The sequence below is a fragment of the Ricinus communis genome, chromosome 6 (genome assembly GCF_019578655.1).
Source record: "Ricinus communis isolate WT05 ecotype wild-type chromosome 6, ASM1957865v1, whole genome shotgun sequence".
Classification (NCBI taxonomy): Eukaryota; Viridiplantae; Streptophyta; class Magnoliopsida; order Malpighiales; family Euphorbiaceae; genus Ricinus; species Ricinus communis.
The window spans coordinates 26972947-26992396 of NC_063261.1; the positions used below are offsets into that span (position 1 = coordinate 26972947).

General features: G+C 31.5%; 2 protein-coding genes across 5 annotated transcripts; one reads left to right on the forward strand and one right to left on the reverse strand.

The window, feature by feature from the left end:
- The first annotated feature begins 11113 nt into the window (after positions 1 to 11113).
- LOC8263368 (40S ribosomal protein S23) lies at positions 11114 to 13131 on the forward strand. Its single transcript, XM_002523856.4, has 4 exons — positions 11114 to 11266; positions 12055 to 12210; positions 12303 to 12429; positions 12812 to 13131. The coding sequence occupies exons 1-4, from the start codon at positions 11262 to 11264 to the stop codon at positions 12950 to 12952; spliced, it is 429 nt and encodes a 142-aa protein (XP_002523902.1). The 5' UTR covers positions 11114 to 11261; the 3' UTR covers positions 12953 to 13131.
- A 1723-nt stretch (positions 13132 to 14854) lies between these two features.
- LOC8263370 lies at positions 14855 to 18686 on the reverse strand. 4 transcript variants are annotated; one of them, XM_048375462.1, is made up of 8 exons: positions 18516 to 18681; positions 17506 to 17682; positions 17206 to 17391; positions 16827 to 17093; positions 16597 to 16631; positions 16172 to 16328; positions 15476 to 16086; positions 14864 to 15350 (listed from the first exon to the last, which is right to left on the reverse strand). In XM_048375462.1, the coding sequence occupies exons 1-8, from the start codon at positions 18553 to 18555 to the stop codon at positions 14961 to 14963; spliced, it is 1863 nt and encodes a 620-aa protein (XP_048231419.1). In that variant the 5' UTR covers positions 18556 to 18681; the 3' UTR covers positions 14864 to 14960. The 4 variants fall into 4 exon arrangements, with proteins under 4 accessions (XP_048231420.1, XP_048231417.1, XP_048231418.1 ...); XM_048375463.1 differs by having other exon boundaries at positions 14855 to 15350; positions 15824 to 16086; positions 17206 to 17682; positions 18516 to 18686; XM_048375460.1 differs by having other exon boundaries at positions 14862 to 15350; positions 17206 to 17682; positions 18516 to 18683.
- Between the last annotated feature and the right edge of the window lie 764 nt (positions 18687 to 19450).

Here is a 19450-nt window from a genome sequence, read left to right on the forward strand (position 1 = left end):
ATTCTTATCTTCCTCTTGTAAGTTATATTTCTTTAGTTTAAAGCTTTCATTTTAAAAGCTTTCAAAGTTTGTATATTTGTTTAAAAGTTTATGATCATCAATAAAGTTTATCTTCTTTATCTACCATTTTAAGATTTAACAAGCGTATGCTCTGTGCTTGCCTCGTCTGAGGACCCTGCACACCAGAAACTTGTTGATCTGTTTCTGTATTTCTCTATCTTGGTATCAGAGCCATTTGGGTTCCAGGAAAGAAGCATCATCTGCATAAAGAAGATTTTAAACTCATTTTAATCTGCATCATATCACTAATAAACAAGCACTATTCATTTATGCACAGTAGTAAGTCCCGTAAGGTGTAAGGGCAGTAAAACTGGTGGCTTGGTTCATGTTTGTTTAAGTTATTTTGGTTTATTTTAAAATGAATTTAGAACTATTTTTCTGTAGATCTTCTTCTTTTTCAAACTCTTCTACCTCTGAGTCTTCAAGGTACAAAGGTCTAGTACATAGTGAAGAGATCACTATTGAAGATTTTACAAAGTATATTGATGATTGAAAAATACCCAAAGTTCAAAAGAAACAAATTTATGAGTATTCAAAGTTTCATCTTTTCAAATCTGATTTTACTATCAAAACTGAAGAAAGAGATATTCAGATTTCAAAGCCTTTTGAAGAAATTTATTTTTTAAATCCAAAGACCCTCCAGAAGTATAAAGAAAAAGATTATAAGTATATCCATATATGCCTTGTCCAGGTAGGAATAAAGCCCCTTACCAGAGAAGGTTTAGATACTTCCATCTTAGCAGTCCTTAGAGATGCTAGGTTTACAAATTTTTATGATTCTTTATTAGGTACTGTTGAGTCGAGCCTCAATAAAGGACCAATTTCTTTCAATTGTTTTCCAAACATTACAATTTCACTAAATGATAAAAATATTTTAAAGAGCATTGTTCTTCAAATAAAGACACATAACTACAAAATGCTTGAAGGATCTATTCCGATAGCATTGATTTTTAAAATACATTACAAAGCCATAATTTCTGCTTTTAGTTCAAAACACAAGCTCCATTCACCAAAAGAAGAAATCTTATTCCTACAAACAGATCTCTCCAAATACAATGCAACAATTCCAAAAATCATTCAATGGAAAGACATCACTCTTCCAGAAGAATGGATCCTTGAAAGTGCAACCCAACCTGGATCCCCAAAGCAAACAGAATCAAATACAAATCTCAAAAATATAACCCAATTCCCAGATGGAAAGGTAAAGCTTACATTCAATAGGAAATCAACCTCTTCTAGATTTTTTTATGATGATTCTTCAACATCGACCATAGATATTGGAAGGGTATCAAAAATACCTTCTATTATTTATGCTCCTTACAAAGAACCAACTCCATCTCAAACGCAACCCCAATTTTCAACATCTGATTTACCAAATACAAACAATATACTTCAGAATGTTGATTACCAAAGCAATATCCCCAGACCAGTATACAATGAACTAAAGAAAGAAGATGAGGATATAGAGATCGTCTCTACCCCCTCTTCACCATCACCATCTGCAATAACACAAAATCTAGAAGCAGAAATCAATATGATTTCAAAAGATTTTCAAATTGATAAAAAACTTTTACATGAAGATTTTTATTCAAAGAAAAACCATTCTAAAAAATTTTAAATTTTTAAGAATTTTTTACAAGAAAAAGACAGTATTCAAGAAAGATACTATCAATTTTGTACTCAAAACAAAGTCCAAATCAAATTTTTTGATTGGTTTCAAATTTATTGCAAAGAAAATAGTATTCTTCATCTTTTCAAAGAAAAGATCATTAGTCCTGTCACGGTAAGAAATAAGGCTCCAGAATGGAAGGTCGGAGAAAACCTAACCATCCAGTCTGAACATCCTCCCCTTAGGAAGATAACCATTTCTTATAGAGAGAATGAGATAGAGGCTACACCTTATAAATTGGTAGGAGAAGATCTTGCGAAAAATGTCAAGAATATTGTTCAGCAGAACAATTTCTCGAATACCTATCTTAACACAATAGGGAAGCAGCTTGTTAGGATAGAAAGCCAGATCCAAAAATCTCCTATAGTCTTCACCTCTCCAATCCCCAACACTGAACATCCAAAAGAGACAAGCCAATTAGAAAAGCTCAAAAATTCAGTCTTCAAACCCTACCAAATCTCAAAGCCTAGCCAAGATCAATTTCAAAAGCAAACTGAGTTTGTTAGAGCAGTCAGAGAACAGCTTAACAAATTAGCAACTTCCGAGTCCTCCAAAAACCTAGTACCAGATACTCCTCAAAGCAGTAGGAATATCAGTGCTTTAGATCAAGCCCAAAGCGATGAATTCGATGATTCAGAGCTTGAAAGTGTCATTGACAAACCCTCCAATATCAACAGATTAGGATGGCAAGCCCCTAGATTGACCTGGCATACTCCTAGGAATACTGCCCCAAATCTAGAAATAGAAAATAGAAACAATATCCTAACCCAATCTAGATTCAATGCATCCTCCGTCTATGAATGGAATATAGATGGAATGTCAGAATACAACATTCTTGGTCTCTTACAACAGATGACCATGGCGGCCAATGCTTACAAAACCCAAAGTGGTACCTCTGATAGAGCCATTGATGAACTCCTCATAGCTGGTTTTTCTGGCCAACTTAAAGGATGGTGGGATTACCATCTCACACAAGCACAACAGCTCCAAATCCTAGGTGCCATTCAAACTACAATAGAAGGGACCCCCATCTTAGATGAATTAGAAAATCCAATTGAGGATGTTGTGTCAACCTTAATCCTAACGATTTCCCTCCACTTCATAGGAGACCCTTCTCTTCTGAAAGACAAGAATGCTGAGCTCCTTAGCAATCTAACCTGCAAAAAGCTTAGCAATTTCTAAGCCTACAAAGACACCTTCCTGACCAGAGTCATGCTTAGGGAAGATTCAAGCCAACCTTTTTGGAAAGAGAAATTTCTAGCTGGTTTACCTAAGATTCTAGGTGAAAGAGTTAGGAATACCATAAGAGAAGCCCAAAATTGCCAGATCCCTTATGATTTCTATACTTATGGTGAATTAGTAAGCCTTATCCAGAAGGAAGGATTAAAGATATGCCATGACCTTAAGCTCCAAAGACAACTCAAATGGGAAATGAAAAAGACCAGGCAAGAATTAGGTAGTTTTTGTAACCAGTTTGAGTACAATCCCATAGAACCTTCCTCTACTTGCAAAGGAAAATGCAAAGAAGATTTTTCCAAATCTTTTAAGAAAAAATGATTTTTCAAAAATAGAAAGACTCCTAAAAACAAGGAGAATTTCTACAAAAAGCCATCCTCTTCTAAATTTGCAAAACAAAATTCCAAAAAAGATTTTAGCAAAATTACTTGCTATAAATGTGGCAAGAAAGGCTATACTTTAAAGTATTGCAAGTCTTCCAAAAAACTCCATGAGCTCCAAATAGAAGAAGAAGTTTTAACAAAAATTTCAGCTCTTCTTGTTGATTTCTATGAATCTGAATTTTCGAATAGTGAGGAAGAATTTCAAATTGATGAAATCAAAATCTCATCCGATTATTCTGAGACAGATTCTAAAAGTATTTGAAAGAATATTAATATGCTTACTAGGCAACAAGAAGCCCTTCTTGAAGCAGTCAAGCATATTAATGATCCTCAAATCCAAAAACAGGTTTTGAAAGAAATTTTAAAAACTGAAACCCTTGTCCCTTCTTCTAGTAAGAATACTTATGATCTTACTATAATTTTGGATAAAGGGAAAAAGCTAAAAAACCCTCTTCCTACCATTTAAAAACTTCAAAAAGAAATCAAAGCTATCAAAACAGAGCTCAAAGATTTGAAAGAAAAACAATAAAATAATTCTGTTTTGCTCCAAAGTCTGATCCTCAAACAGAATAGTGATTCTGATTCTGAAGAGGAAAATGATTTTCAAAATCTTGAAGTTTCTGAAAGTGTTCCAGAAAACTTCATTAATGTTTTAAAGGAAATTACTTCAAGAAAATATTTGATTCAAATAAAGCTCATTTTCCCTGGTGATTTCCAAATAGAAACCATCGCTTTATTTGATACAGGAGCAGACCTAAATTGTATCAGTTATGAGCTAGTTCCTAAAAGGTATCATCAAGAAACTAAAGAGAGGCTTACTTCAGCCAATAGTTCAAAGATTAGAATTGCGGAAAAAACTGAGGCTGCAATTCTAAATAATAATATTGCTATAAAAAATATTTTTATTCTTACAAAAGATCTTCAGCAAACGGTTATTTTGGGAACTCCATTTATCAATTTGATTACTCCTTTTAAAGTAACTACTGCTGGTATTATTTTTAAAGCTAAAGATTCAAATATTGTTTTTTCTTTTATAGAAAAACCCAAAAAGAGAAATCTCAATCTTATTAAAGCCCACTCAATTTATAATTTTGAGATAAATGCTTTGATCAAAGGAAAACAAACCCAGCTTTTCCACTTAAAACAAGATATGGGTTTAAAAAGAATCCAAAATCAAATGCAAAATGATTTCGTCCAAAGAAAAATCTCTGATTTGCAAAAGAAGATTGAAAATGAAGTTTGTTCTTATCTTCCTAATGCTTTTTGGAGACGAAAATAACATATGGTAGATCTACCATATGAAAAAGATTTTTCTGATAAACAAATCCCTACCAAAGCAAGACCCATCCAAATGAATGAAACCCTAGAAAGCCATTGTAGAATAGAAATAAAAGATTTAGAGCAAAAAGGTTTGAATGCCAAATCTAGATCCCCCTGGTCATGTGCAACTTTCTATGTCAACAAAAATAGTGAGATAGAAAGAGGAACACCTAGGTTGGTGATTAACTACAAACCTTTGAATAAAGCCCTAAAGTGGATCAGATATCCAATTCCAAACAAAAAAGATCTTCTTCAAAAGCTTCATTCTGCTTTTATTTTTTCAAAGTTTGATATGAAATCAGGATTTTAGCAAATCCAGATTCATCCAAAAGACAGATACAAAACTGCTTTCACAGTTCCATTTGGCCAGTACGAATGGAATGTAATGCCATTCGGATTAAAAAATGCCCCTTCTGAATTTCAAAAAATCATGAATGACATTTTCAATCCTTATTCAAAGTTTTGCATTGTCTATATTGATGATGTGTTGATATTTTCAAATTCTTTAGAGCAACATTTCAAACACTTGGAGACATTTTTCTATGTTGTTAAGAAAAATGGTTTAGTAGTTTCAAAATCCAAGATATCTTTATTTCAAACAAAAATTAGATTTCTTTGACACTATATCTCCCGGGGAACTATCATCCCAATTGAAAGGTCTCTAGCATTTACTTCAAAGTTTCCAGACAAAATTTTGGAAAGATGCAATTACAAAGATTCCTTGGTAGTTTAAATTATGTTATGGATTTTTATCCAAATTTGAACTATCTTACAAAGCCCCTTCATGATAGGTTAAAGAAAAACCCCCCTGCATGGATCGATGAGCATACAAAAATTGTCCAAAGCATAAAAAAACAACTTTCAGAAATACCATGTTTGCACCTAGCTAATCCATCTGCATTCAAAATTGTTGAAACTGATGCATTATCAAAAAAGAAATTCTTTCGATAGTTTTATGCATTTCAAAATTTGAAAGCGATCTTTTAAACCAAAAATTTCTTTTAAGGATTGATTGCAAATCTGCTAAAGAAGTTTTACAAAAAGATGTTCAAAACATAGCTTCCAAATAAATTTTTACCAGATGGCAAGCTATTCTTTCTATTTTTTACTTTGAAATCGAATACATAAGAGGAAATTCGAATTCAATTCCAAACTTTCTAACCAGAGAGTTTCTTCAAAAACAGGAGTGAAAATGCCAAGGAAATCAAAAGCAAAAGAGGAAAAGTCGACAGCTAGTTCAAAGCCTGTCCAAAGTCCAAAGAAGGAAATTTTGCCTTCTTCTTCAAAGCCCATCAAAACCTGGACCGAAATCATCCAGGAAGAAATTGACCAAAGCAAGGCCGATCCTACCAATGATTACAAATTCAGGAATGGTTTGCAGCAAGATCCTGAATTCCTGAAAAGGGTTGAAGAATATTCAAAGCAAATGATACAACTTCAGCCTGAAGCCTCTCCAAAGTCATCCTCCTCTTCCAACAAGGGTAAAGGTATACTTTCTATCCCTTTTTCAAAACCTGAGATAGAGATTTTCCCTCAAAACCTATCTCAAAGCTCTAAAAGTATTTCAAAGCCCAACTCTCAAGAAATAGTTTTGTCACAAACAAAACTTTTTAAATCCAACGAATATATAGAAAAGCAAAATTTTCAAAACATTTTAACTATTGAGGAAGGATTCTGTACAGAAAGCCCCTCAAAACTGATTTCAAAGATTTTCCCTCCAGGATGGTATTTCAAGCCCTGGAATATTTCAAAGCCTCAATCCTATTACCAGTCTATCCTTGAGGTAACTGGTTCTGCAAAGTTCAAACATTTCAAAAAACACAAAGACCATAAAGACCCTGCATATTCTACATGCACCATACAAAGAATCCTCCACCCTACAGATTGGGGAATGGATTTACACTCTTCACGCTCTTTTCCAACTACTCTCCAAAGAACCTACCCATCAAGCCTAAACACTTCCTTCAACTATTGGAATTACCAACAAGCTTGGTTTAATACCTTTCTTCTCCAAAACGAAGGACAAAGCCATTCTTGGCTTTTCTACTTCGATACAAGCTCAATCCAAACTTCAAAGATCCCCTATTGGTTTAAACAATGGTGGAATCTTTATGGCAATATTCTTGAGACCATAATTCCAAAAGTTCTACCTCTGTTTAACCTTTTCAAAGCCCACTACAAACCAAACAAAATAGAAAGACGTTTTCTCCCGTTACTTCTATTTTGTTCAAACTTTTTTCTCCCCTGGGTATGTGTTTGGTATTTTCATTTCAATCAAGCAACAGATGGAGAAATCATCCTTACCCGAAGGTTCAAAGTCAAATGGTGGGATAAATTTAACCACCAAGATAAATTATCGCTAAAGTTGGTACAAAATTTCCTTTCCAAAAATAGCTTCTTGCCACCTCCAAAAGAACAAACCACTTTCTTAGCACAGAAATCCTTCATAATTCCAAAGCTAGCAGCAGCCCAGACAGAAGAGGATTTCTTACAGTTGATCAAACAATTGTCAGAAACCGCTTCTTCCAAAGGAAAATCAAAAGCTTCAATATATATATATATATATATATTATAGATTTTAAACTTTTGTTATCTCTTAATAAGTTATTTTGAAATTAGAGTTAGGTTGAAGTGAGATTGTCCATACCTGTGTAAATCCTTCAAAATATATTGTTATCTTTTATAAATTGTAACAATTATTGAAGTTTTATTTTAAATATTCTATATATAATATCTAATTCATTTTCAGCGTTTTACCTTTCAATTTTACTTGTTATATATCTCAGTTTAAGCCACTTTAAATTTACCATAAAAAAAAAAAAGAAACAGGTACAGATTTCCAACCCATCGACAAATTGTGATTGCATCTTGGTAATTCTACATCATATATCTTTGTCCTCCATTAAAGAAAGGAGGCAAAATGATTCTCTTTTCAATAGAAATTATGTATATGATAATGTTTTTGCTCATAATAAAAAATTAATCTTTAAATACCATCGTCTATTATTTTTATAAAAATTTAAGAAAAACATAGCACATATATATTTAAATACCAACAATACATTAATCTTAAAGAGCAACAAAAGTAAACTTTTATAAACCAAAAAAAAACATAAGGTAGCTGTCAAGATTATAAAAAAAAAAATCAAACAATTGTCTTGGTATATTAGGATCAGCTATCTGAACCTCTTTGACCATTGTTTTGCTCAGGAATTTCATCATCTACTTATCATCATTTACAATGCGGTAATTTTCTCTATTCACCATCTTAGATTATTTATTTTGTCAATAATTTTATATTGTTATTTTATCAAATCAATTCTTTTTATAATTATCTCAAATTATTTTTGAATTTTTTGGTTATAAAAACTTATTTTTTTTATATTTTTAATCTATCATTGAGTGCACGTTTCGTTACATTAGGTGGTATCAGAGTAGAAATTCGTCCAATCCAAGATGTCTAATACTAGTGGTAATGGTATCAATCAAGCCTATGACGAAGATCAAGGCTTACCTGCAGTTTGAAGAGCAATTGAAGAACAATGGGAATCAATAACAAGAATTGACAGAATGTGTCAATCAATTCACTTTGTTGCGAGTTGACATTAACAGAAACTTAAATGGAGGCAATAATCAAAGCTGGAGGAGTTAATCTCAAAAGAGTAACGGATGATCGAGTTCCTATTAACCCTAGACGATCCATACAAGACGATAGTAAGTAAAATTATGTTTGTGTTATTAAAAGGTTCATAGTAACGCTTAAGAGTGATGATGATACTGAAAAGCATAATCTTCCAATCTTCTCTATCAAAGGCTTAATTTCTCAAATTATTATGAACAAATCTTGTTTGCCATCAAAGTTGTTGGGCTTATTTAGAATGCAAAAAATCCAATCAAAATATAAAACCTCATATAAGTAACTATGGTCATAGGTTGTCCGGAACAGAGTTAACCAATCTTGTTCCTTGCTAATTATTACTGATACGCTGTCGAGGATCTAGAACTAGTAAAATTTTTTAGAAAATAACCTTATTATTGTGAAACTTGAGAATAAATTTTTCAAAACAGTGAAAGTTTTGCTCAGTAACTACTGTACTTGATGTGACTCTTCATTCATATATATAAGCCCTAAATTTCAAAGGGTTTAGAAGGCAATGATTTTAAATGTATATATATTATAATATTTTTCAATTAAGAGTATTTAATTACCATTTAATGTAGTATTTCTAAAATTAATTTTTGAATTTATTTAGTTAAATATTTAATAATTCAGAAAAATAGCTCTCCTAATAATGCATTAAATGCAATAATTAACAGAATGACAAATAATTAGTAATTATAAATTGAATTAGTAATTTTAAAATATCTTAAATTTAAAGAACTTATTAAAGAAGAAATAATTTCTTTATAAAAAAGAATTAAGGAAGAAATAATTTAGAATCCTTCAATGATTTATAGAAATAACTCTCCTAATAATGCACCGAATACAATTACTAAGAAAATAACAAATAAGGAGTAATTAGAAAATGAGCTATTAATTGTACAAATATTTTAAATTCAAAGCCCTTATTGAGGAAGAAATAATTCATTTCCAAAAATTTAAAGAAGAAATAATCTAGAATCAATTCTTCTAATAATACAATATTTTGTTTCACATGCTCTGGTTAAATATTAAAACCTAATAAATTATAGATTATTATAGCTATTTTCAAAAATATTTACTAATTGGCAAAGCCTTTTCTTATTGGTTTGTATAATTAAGTGGATTTATGAGAAAGTGACATGTGGAGGTTTGAGAGAAAATTGCTATTTTGATATCACATTGATTTGTAATAGCAAGTGGAATTATGAAAATGTGACATATGTAAGATGAAAGAAAAAACGGTATATATATATATATATTAACACTTTGTTCATATTATTGTATGATTATTTTATTTATTTTATATTTAGATGTTATATATAAAATTTAATTTATAATTATATTAATACAAAGATAAATTTTACTTTTATTTATGATATTTTTATTTTTATTTATATTAGTCTTTTATAAAAGTTATATAATATATTTTTATGAGATTTTATATTTTTATATGCCAAGATAAATAAATAAGAGAAGTGTATATATTTATCAATTTTTTTTATCTATTTCATAGTACTAATAAGTTTTCATACATCCAAATTATAATTATTTTTAATAAATAAAATTGTTAGAATTATTTCTATTTATTTTTTTATTATTATCTTTTAGTATCATATATATATATATATATATATATATGTAAATTAATTTTTTCTATTTATGGCATTGGACTAATAAGTTTTTCAACAATGTCACTAATTCTTTTAACTATTTTTATAATTTGACTTTAAAATTCCTACTCTATTACTATTTTATCAATTTTTTTTATTTTTATAAATATATATTTTATAGAAATATAATGACATTTATTATTAATTTGTAGTAGCTACAATAATTATTATACTATATAATAATCTTATATTTAAATAAATTATAAATACCATATTTATTATTAGCATTTAAGATCACATATAATTCTTTATAGAAATTTATAATTAATATTTTCGTGAATGTGCCATGTGTCATTTTCTCATTGGAAAATATATCTTCATAAAAATCTCACTCATAAAAAGACTTAACCTTTTATATATATATATATATATATTATAGATTATAGATTATATTAACTAATAAATTAACCTTTTAATTATATCGTAAATCTCTAATCCTAAATCATAGTAATATTAATTATATTGATAGTATTAATTTATATAACATTAAATTAATTAATGACTATTTTTAAAATGAATTCTATATAATTGCATAAATAAAATCTTAATATTTATAAAAATAATTAAAAAAATTAATATGATTAGTTTGTTATATTTTTTTTTAAATATTATAAATTAACATTAAATATTAAATTTTTTATTAAATTATATCTATAAATTTGATTTTATAATAATAATGGTCGTGCAACGCATGAATAAACTATTAGTAATTAATAATTATGGATGAAAATTTATGTTGTATCGAGATCTCTAAAAATTCTTCACGTAACACTAAGACAATTATATTTCTCTATAATGTATTTAAGATAATTTCGTGGCTTGAATAAATTACATACTAATATTATATTTTTATTTATTTCATTATTAATGATAACATATTTAAAATTTATTGAGCTAACATAATTTTACTTATTATTTACAAAATATTTATATAAAAAATGAGATTAAAAATTTTAGTCTTTGGAATTATCTAGGTCTCAAAAATGCTAAAACCACCGTGGAATCGATTCGAATTGAGCACCAAAATGTGTCCGAATAGGTTTATTTTGTACTCTCTTCACTTTTCCCCAAAAAGACAAAGCTTTGTGCCAACAAGACTCGCCAAGGGCAGATCCGTAAAATACCCAATTTTCCTTAAGAAAAAAAATAACACAAACAAACCCTACTGTATAAATAGACTGAAAGCCCTAATATTAGGGTTTTCATTTTGTGCAGCTCTCTCTTTCTCTCGTAATCTAATCCAATCTGCTCTTGTTTGCTGCTGCTCAATCTCAGGCAACATGGGGTTAGATTCATCCCTTTACACTCTGTTTTGGTTTTTTTTTTTTTTATGCCTTTTTGTTTCTTTTCTTTAGCCTTTATTTTTCTTCGGGTTTTATGGATTTTTGCGGGCTTTTAGAAATTCTACGTAATTTGGTTGTGTGAGAATTAGAGCTTTTTCTTTACTATTTTCTGAAGATTGAGCCATATTTTTACTGAATTTTAAAAGGCTTGAGATATTAATTGCTGCACTTCTTTATTATATGGGTGACTGACACTATATTGTGTTCATAGTGTAATGGGCTCAATCTCAATTGTTTTATTGAGTTAGATTTTTGCAGCTAAATGTTATTATTCCGTTGTAGGATTCAACATCATTTTTTTTAAAATTGTGTTTGCTTTCCGAATAGTTTGATTAAGGGTGAAAGATTTTTATTTTTCTATTCGATGTTGAAACTATAGCTTAAATATAATTAATTAAGTTTAGTTTAATGGAGCATTATCGGTTGTCTTAACAATGTTTAACTTGGGTTGCAGCTAATTGCTATGATGTTATTTTTAGGGATTTAACCTTAGCTTTTGTGTTTGTGTTCGCTTTTATGGATCGTATAGTATTGGCAATTCTAATTCTTTTTTTTTTGTTTGTAGTATTGAATTTAGAATCTATAATAAGCTTAATTTAATTATCCATTTAGCTGAGTTTTGTTTGTTTGTTTGTTGTTTAATATGGTAAGATTTAGGTGTGTGATGGTCTGCTTCTACTGTTCCCTTATATTGGCTGTGAGATTTTTACATAATTTGAATCTAATGCAGGAAAACACGGGGAATGGGAGCTGCTCGTAAGCTGAAATCTCACCGCAGAAGACAGAGGTGGGCTGATAAGGCATATAAGAAATCTCATCTTGGGAATGAGTGGAAGAAACCATTTGCTGGGTCATCTCATGCGAAAGGGATTGTTCTAGAGAAAATGTGAGACTTGTATATAACTTCTCTTTTGTCTTTTGCTGAATGTTGCCTTCATTTGGGATGCTTATAAACATTGTGCTAATTGGCATTTGCAGTGGTATTGAAGCTAAGCAGCCGAACTCTGCTATTAGAAAGTGTGCTCGTGTTCAGCTGATTAAAAACGGGAAGAAGATTGCTGCCTTTGTACCTAATGATGGTTGCTTGAACTACATTGAGGAAAACGTAATAACTAAGCTTTTAAGTTTTAAGTTTTTATGAGAATGAATTATAATAGATGATCAATAACTAAGCTTTAGCTTTAAGTCTGTTTGGAAAGATTAATCCTGCAATGGTTATTCGTGGAAGATAATTTGTTCTTTTGTATGTTGGCTGTAGTTTTGAAACTTAACTGTTGCCTACCTTAAATAATTTTAACAAACTTTATAAATGTCTGTTTAGTCTACCACTTAGTTGTTATTCTTCATGTTTGTGAATTTTCTTTTGCATTTATTGCCATATATTATAAGAAACAGGCCGAGAAAGCACAATACTTACTGTATTATTGTAAAAAATCCTATCATATGATCCTAAAGATTCTAGCCTTAAAGTTGCTTGATTGGTGCAGGATGAAGTTTTGATTGCTGGATTTGGACGAAAGGGGCATGCTGTGGGAGATATTCCCGGAGTTAGGTTCAAGGTTGTCAAGGTTTCTGGTGTCTCCCTTCTGGCTTTGTTTAAAGAGAAGAAGGAAAAGCCTAGGTCTTAGGTTGTTGTTGGAAGTCTTTTACCTCTTCGAGTTGCCCATTTTCACCTAGCTGATAGTGAGCATTATGTAATGCAGAATTTTGTGAACAACTTTTTTAATCTCTGAAGTTAGAATCTGAATCTGTTTGTCATGAGCATTCAAAATTATTTAATAGTATGTACGGTGTTTATGTTTGGCAACATGCTTGTTTTTTTGTCATGCGTGTGGTCTCCAATTTTTATTTTCTTAGTATATGCTCCACTGGCTATAATGCCAGGATTCGGGAAGCCAGGAATTGAGCTTGATTTGCCAATTGTTATTTAATTGCTGAGCAACCGTCCCGGCGCTTCAGCAAACTTCCAGCATAGGCATTCTCAGATACCCGTGTGGACATACAGAAGAAGTCACACATTACATCCATGAATTCGTGGCATATACTGTAAAGGAACGATGGAGACGAGATCAAGAAATTGAGCTTCTATGCAAGCGTTGAAGTATATTTTTGATATGGAACCAATACGATCTGGAGATTAAGCAAATGTAATCTTAATATTGTGATTTTTTCAACATCTCTGCAAATTAAAATTCTCCCAGAAGTCCTTCCTCTCTTGAAAGTTCCTTTATCATTAGCAGTATAAAGACTTGGGGTCTTCAGAGACTGGCGCCAAATGTCAGGTCTTTTCTTTCTCTTTCTCTATCTTTTCTGCGGTATATGTGCATAATTTAGTTGGTTTTTTTTTTTTTTCTGGCTATTTGTAGTCAGCTTTGGTATGTGCTGGCAGTATTCAGAAAACTCTCGCAAAGGGTTGTCCAATGAGATGCTACCGGTCGTGGTGATTGGCGGGAGTGAGGGCTACTGGCGATGTGGAAAGAGCGGTGGTGGAGGGAGGCTTCTGAAGCTCGCTGTCAATCTCATCGTGCCTTTTTATCATATATGATAACAATTATACGCCTCACCAGCAAAGCTTTTCTAACTGTGACGGCCGGGTTGACATCCACTCTTCCTGTCATTTGTGTTTCATATTGCAAATTCATATATTGCAAGTATAGTCTATCGCCCACTGATCGAAGCAGTGGTGGCTATTGCAGTACCAATGGAATTCTCTGGAAAAAGATAAGAAAAAGAAAGAACAGTTTTCAGTAGCAATTCAATAATTTTATAAATGCTGTAGGCTTTCTAATTCAAACTCTAAGCCAGCTTGTAAAACTTATGTGCAGTAATATTTTATATAGAAATAATTTTTACAATGATAAGAAATTATTCTTTTTTAATTTATATTAGTTATAAATAGAAATAAATTTTAATAATTTATAAAATTTATAAGTTCTGTTTTTAAAAAAAACATATTCTTCTATATAATAATATTTGTACAGCTAATTTAAAAAAATATATATTTTGGTATTTTTTTGTTATTATAATATTATTTTATTTTGTTAATTTTATTTGTATAATATGATAAGATATTAATATATTTTATCTCTAATTTGTATCATTTCATTTATAAGAGTAAATATTAAGTTTTTAAAAAAAAATTAATATTCAAACCTCCATTAATAAAAATGCAACAATTAATAGATAAAAGTCACATATCATCGGTCTACTGATGACACGGTAGATTAAGTTTACTTAAGAATTTTTTCTCTTTTTAAGTCATAAATTTAAATTTGATTCTAGTATAAAAAGATTTTAGTGTATATTTCATTTTATGGATATTAACCTTGGACATGTACTGTTTTAGGCTATTTGGCTCTGTTACTGTCAGCTATCTTTTTAATTTTTTTTTTTTAAGGCAATCCAATCAAAATTGCATTACAATGGCACCTCTTCACATGCATATGAGCATGCAGCGCGGAGATTTACTAATATTATATCTGTGAATTGCACAGGTTTATAATTTCTCTTATTAGATCCCGAAAATCAACCTGCAAAAAAGAAAAGATTCACATCACAAAACTTTCAGTAATCGCCATACTTTAAAACGAGTTCATACACCAAGGACGAGTATATACCAATTCAGCAAACTTGAGATTATTCTAAAAATGGCAAAATATGAAGAACCCTCCCAGCAGGCAAGTCCCTGCTAAAACCAATGGCTCCCATACGTTGACTTAGATCATCAACTTGATTCTCAAAACTGACAATGTTTTCTTTGTTACATGCACCAAGTAGGTATGCCCTGAGGACTCTGTGCTCTTTTAAGGGCTGCCTCTTCTCCCTTAAGCAGATCTTTCCCTCGTTCTTCATGCCTGATTTACTCACAGGTCCTGTTATGGTTCCTGCCGACGGATGCTTGCTGTATCTCATTCTATTTGCTGATAAATTGGCTTTGCTAACACCACTTTCAGTTTTGGAAGAAGTACCCTGTCCACCAGAGTGAAATTTCAGACCTCCATTTTGTGCTAAACCTGTAGAATTTTCCTGTAAACAGAAAAATTCTTAATCAATTACAGAGCATTTTTGGTAAAGGAATTTGTAGTTGAACGAGAAATATACAGTATTCGGAATAAGCATGAACCGAAAAGAGATATAGATATGTAACTAACTGCATCAAAATATCCTATTTTTGGCGACGGCATTCGAAGACCTGAAGGTCTCAGTTTTCTTGAAACATTGCCAGGAGCAGGACTGCTACACGCTAAGATATCGTTGTTCTGTGGATTCTTGATCCTGGTTTCCCAAATTTCATGCCCCAAACAGGGTCGACCATAATGATGCCTTTCAAGAATCTCTCTGAATGGAGTATTTACGGGACTGGCAACAGAACTATTTGAGCTCTGCTTGACAGATGATGACGATGATTCTGAGGACCAGCCATCAATGGAACTGGCAGGAGATGTATAAATGGAGGACTTGGGTGTGGTTAGTAAATGAATAGAGTCGCTAGAACTCACCAACTCACTTTTGTTTCCAACCGAGTACTTCAAAGGAGTTCGAAACCTTGAATCAGAAGCAGCCAAGCTGAAATTGGCGGTTCGCCTTAGAGGAGTTGATGGAGATTTACGAGTGAAATCAGCTGAAGCATTACAAAATCTTGCAAATTCTTCTGGGGCAGCAGGAAAAACTGCAGAAGGAGAATTCGCAGATGGCATTGAACTAGAAATGCTACTGCAGGACTCCCGCAAACGCATTTTCTTTGATATGGCCATATGTTTCCCTGACATAAGCATAGAGATCAATGATCAGTAACAATGATAACAGCTTTCAAACAATAACGAACCTGAAACAGTTGGGATCTTTACCATCAGCAGATTTAGTAGCTTTATTATCCATTTTACTAAGACTTGCACTCAAAGAAGCCCTTTTACTGGGAAGTATTGGCGAAGGGTTAGCACGGCTGGATATCTTTGGTGGCTTACGAGATGACAAAGGATTGGATCCTCCACTTGAAGCAGCATTCTTTATATGCCCAGTAAGGTAATTGAAGTTAGTTCAAACATCACTATAAGTTTTCTTCCCATTGTACCAGACTTAGTACTCACCCGTGCATCAATCTGATTTATGAATGCAGCAATGAAAATACTTCCTTCAATGGCTAAAGGTCAAATGTAAAGCTTAATTGCTTCAAATTTGATTTTAAGACCAATTCAGATGATGCATAGGTGAGTCCTTCATTCTATAGTACCAACTTGGGATGAAATGGAAAAAGATCATGTCAAGAACTTACTCTTACTTGAGATGAAGCATCCAATATTCTTGAAACTGTAAAAAGAAAAAGGGTATTAAAGAAGAACATGAAACTGCACAAATTATCTACATATATACCAGAACCAAGTTAACACAAATACACAATAGATAGGTATAATATAATATTTTTGTCAAACACACAGTATTTACTCCCAGTAATTGCTTAAAGCACTCCCACTAGCATATTTGCTCAAATATAAATGTACTCACCATGGCTCTTTTCCCTTCCTTTTTCTCTTTTCAGCTTGCAAGCTGAACTTGCCCCATTGGATGAAGCATTACGTGACTTGCGCATAGATGCTCTTATATCATCAGGAAGATCAATTTCAAGGCTTCCAAGTGAATAACCATCACTATTTACTAAAGAGTTTGATTCAGCAGACCTCAAGATCTCCTCTTTAACCCCAGGATGCAACGCCAGTTCAGGACTTCTGAATCCTCTATTTATGACAGATAACTCCTCAGCATCCAGGACACCTAAGAATCACAAGAAGTATTATCCCCACTTGAACTAAACATAATCCATCCAGTAAAAGGATAATGATAAAAACGAGAATGAAATGTGACTTCTTAAGCAGCTGAAGTATACCTGCACTTGTAAAAAAGGCACTATCCCAAGCTAAGCTTTTGCGCAAGCTACTGATTCCACTTGTTCTTGCTGATGCCATGGATTCAGAAGGTAAAGAAATTGGTCTCCTGTGCCCAGTCATATCTACTCCATTATCCGCTATTTCAAGATTAAGAGTCTCAAACAACTCTTCTGGATCAAGAACTCCTGAGCAAGTGCAGAACAGATAAATAAAGTTAAAATCTACGGAAAATTTGAAGGAAGAACAGAAATTGGCACATTGCACCTGCTGAGCATGTTTCTTCAACCCATATATCAAACCTGGACTATTAGAAAAGGCACTATCCCATGCCAAACTCTTGCGCAAATCAAACACAGGTTCAGATTTTAAAAAATCTCTATCCGTATGCACAAATACACGGGTAGTATTCCGCATTTGTTGAGAATTTAGAGTCTCAATTAACTGAACATCAACCTTCTTTCTGTTGTCCAGAACATCTGTGACATTGAGCCATGAGAAAATTAGTGTAGGCAGCAACAAAAACGGTAACAGATGGAACCAGCAATAAAAGGTTCAACTCTACGTAATAACATTCCTCTAGGCTAACAGCATTGAAACTCAAGTCATATGGCACTAACTGTGCACTCAATTGAACAAAATCAACATGCTTTTGAATTTAGAGGAAACCTATCTCCAAAAGGCAGTAATGCAAACTGCAAAGTTCAGCAAGAAATCTATTCAACCCAAATTCAATCTTACCATACACTTGTATCTACTTATCATTCAGAACCTTGTCATTATCAGACAAACAGCCCAGTATAAAGTATAAACATATCACCAAAAATTTCAGGGGTCTAATAATTGCTTATTGCAATTTGCAAGGTAAAGCAATCAGGCATTTAGAATAACTAAAGAGCATTCTAATTTGTAATGACGAAAAATAATCTGATGTAACAAATACCCAAATCAATATAAGCATATATTGATGCACACAACAAAAGGGTATTACTATTTTCAATTTATGTAGTTGTTGCAAAGTGAACACAAGGAAAAGAAAAACACTTTTCACACAGATTTTGGTAATAAAAACAATAATAATAATAATAAACATCATGGAAAACAAAACAACAAAAAAAAAAAAAGCCAACCCCAATTCTGTAAGTTCTTCTGCTATAATCACTTGAAGAAGCTCCTTTTCGAGCAATCCAGAATTCCAACTACCAAGAAACCAATTCTTGGTTTTCCTTGAATCAAGAACTCAATGAATATAAACATAAAGAAAGAGAGACAGAGAAATAAAAACATTCGATTTTCTCACTTTCTTGATTACCTGGAAATTGAAATTTTTGGAAATCCATTTCAGAGGACATGTTTATGAACTGGAAGCTTTCTTTTTCAAGATTCTTTATATTTGGCAAAATGATACAGAGAGAGAGAGAGAGGGAGGGAGACAGAGAAGACGGTTTTGCATGCGAGGGAAAATTTAAATTTGGAGAGAGAATGATTGAAGAGTAATTAAAGGGAATAATTACAGTTATTAATAAAAGATAATTTGAAAATGACTGTTAGGAGCGGAGTTTTGAACATTCTGTTTGCTTTTTCATTACTAATATATGTTTTTTACCCACACAATTTTTCTGTCTTTTTAACGCTAATAAAAAAAAAAATTCCTTTTCCTCCAATTGTTTATTTAAATTTTGTTTTTCAAGTATGAACAATTGGAAACAGTCAGAATGATATGTTAAGAATAAGATCTACCATCCAAGTATTTTAGGTAAGACCAAAGATTAATGGTTCAATTACATGCTTTAATCAAGGGATTTTTGCTTTAATAAAAGTCAAATAAATATTTATTAAATAGAGGCTTTATTAAAAAAAAAGTAATTAGCTACCAAAAAAGTTCGAAGGTAAAATAACTTTTATTCTAAAAAAATATATATATATAAATTCATCTAAAATTAAAAACTTATTTAGCTACAGAGTAAAAAAGAAATGAAATTAACCCCTATAAATGTTTATCTTTGCTTATTAAAAATCGAAAAGTCATTAATTATATAAAATTGATTTCTCTTTAAATGTACAATTGTTTGATAATTCAGTCTTCTTTACAACCGATTTGTTTTTCCTTAGTAAGAGGTCAACTCAAGATCATTTCATAAAGACATAAGTTTTCTTCTTTTTCTGTGCTTATAGATTAGACTTAATTATTAATTAAATTTTATATTTTATATTTTTTTAAAATTTTATTCAGTTGCTTCAAAATTT

Excerpts from the sequence above, each read along its gene's own strand:
- LOC8263370 (XM_048375460.1), bottom strand. The coding sequence starts at position 18,555 with ATGTCCTCTGAAATGGATTTCCAAAAATTTCAATTTCCAG. Across the intron at positions 17,683-18,515 it reads CCAAAAATTTCAATTTCCAG|ATGTTCTGGACAACAGAAAG; the intron begins GTAATCAAGAAA and ends TCAATGTCACAG. Across the intron at positions 15,351-15,475 it reads AAATAGGATATTTTGATGCA|GAAAATTCTACAGGTTTAGC; the intron begins GTTAGTTACATA and ends TTCTGTTTACAG.
- LOC8263368 (XM_002523856.4), top strand. Across the intron at positions 12,211-12,302 it reads GGGATTGTTCTAGAGAAAAT|TGGTATTGAAGCTAAGCAGC; the intron begins GTGAGACTTGTA and ends TGGCATTTGCAG. Across the intron at positions 12,430-12,811 it reads TGAACTACATTGAGGAAAAC|GATGAAGTTTTGATTGCTGG; the intron begins GTAATAACTAAG and ends TGATTGGTGCAG.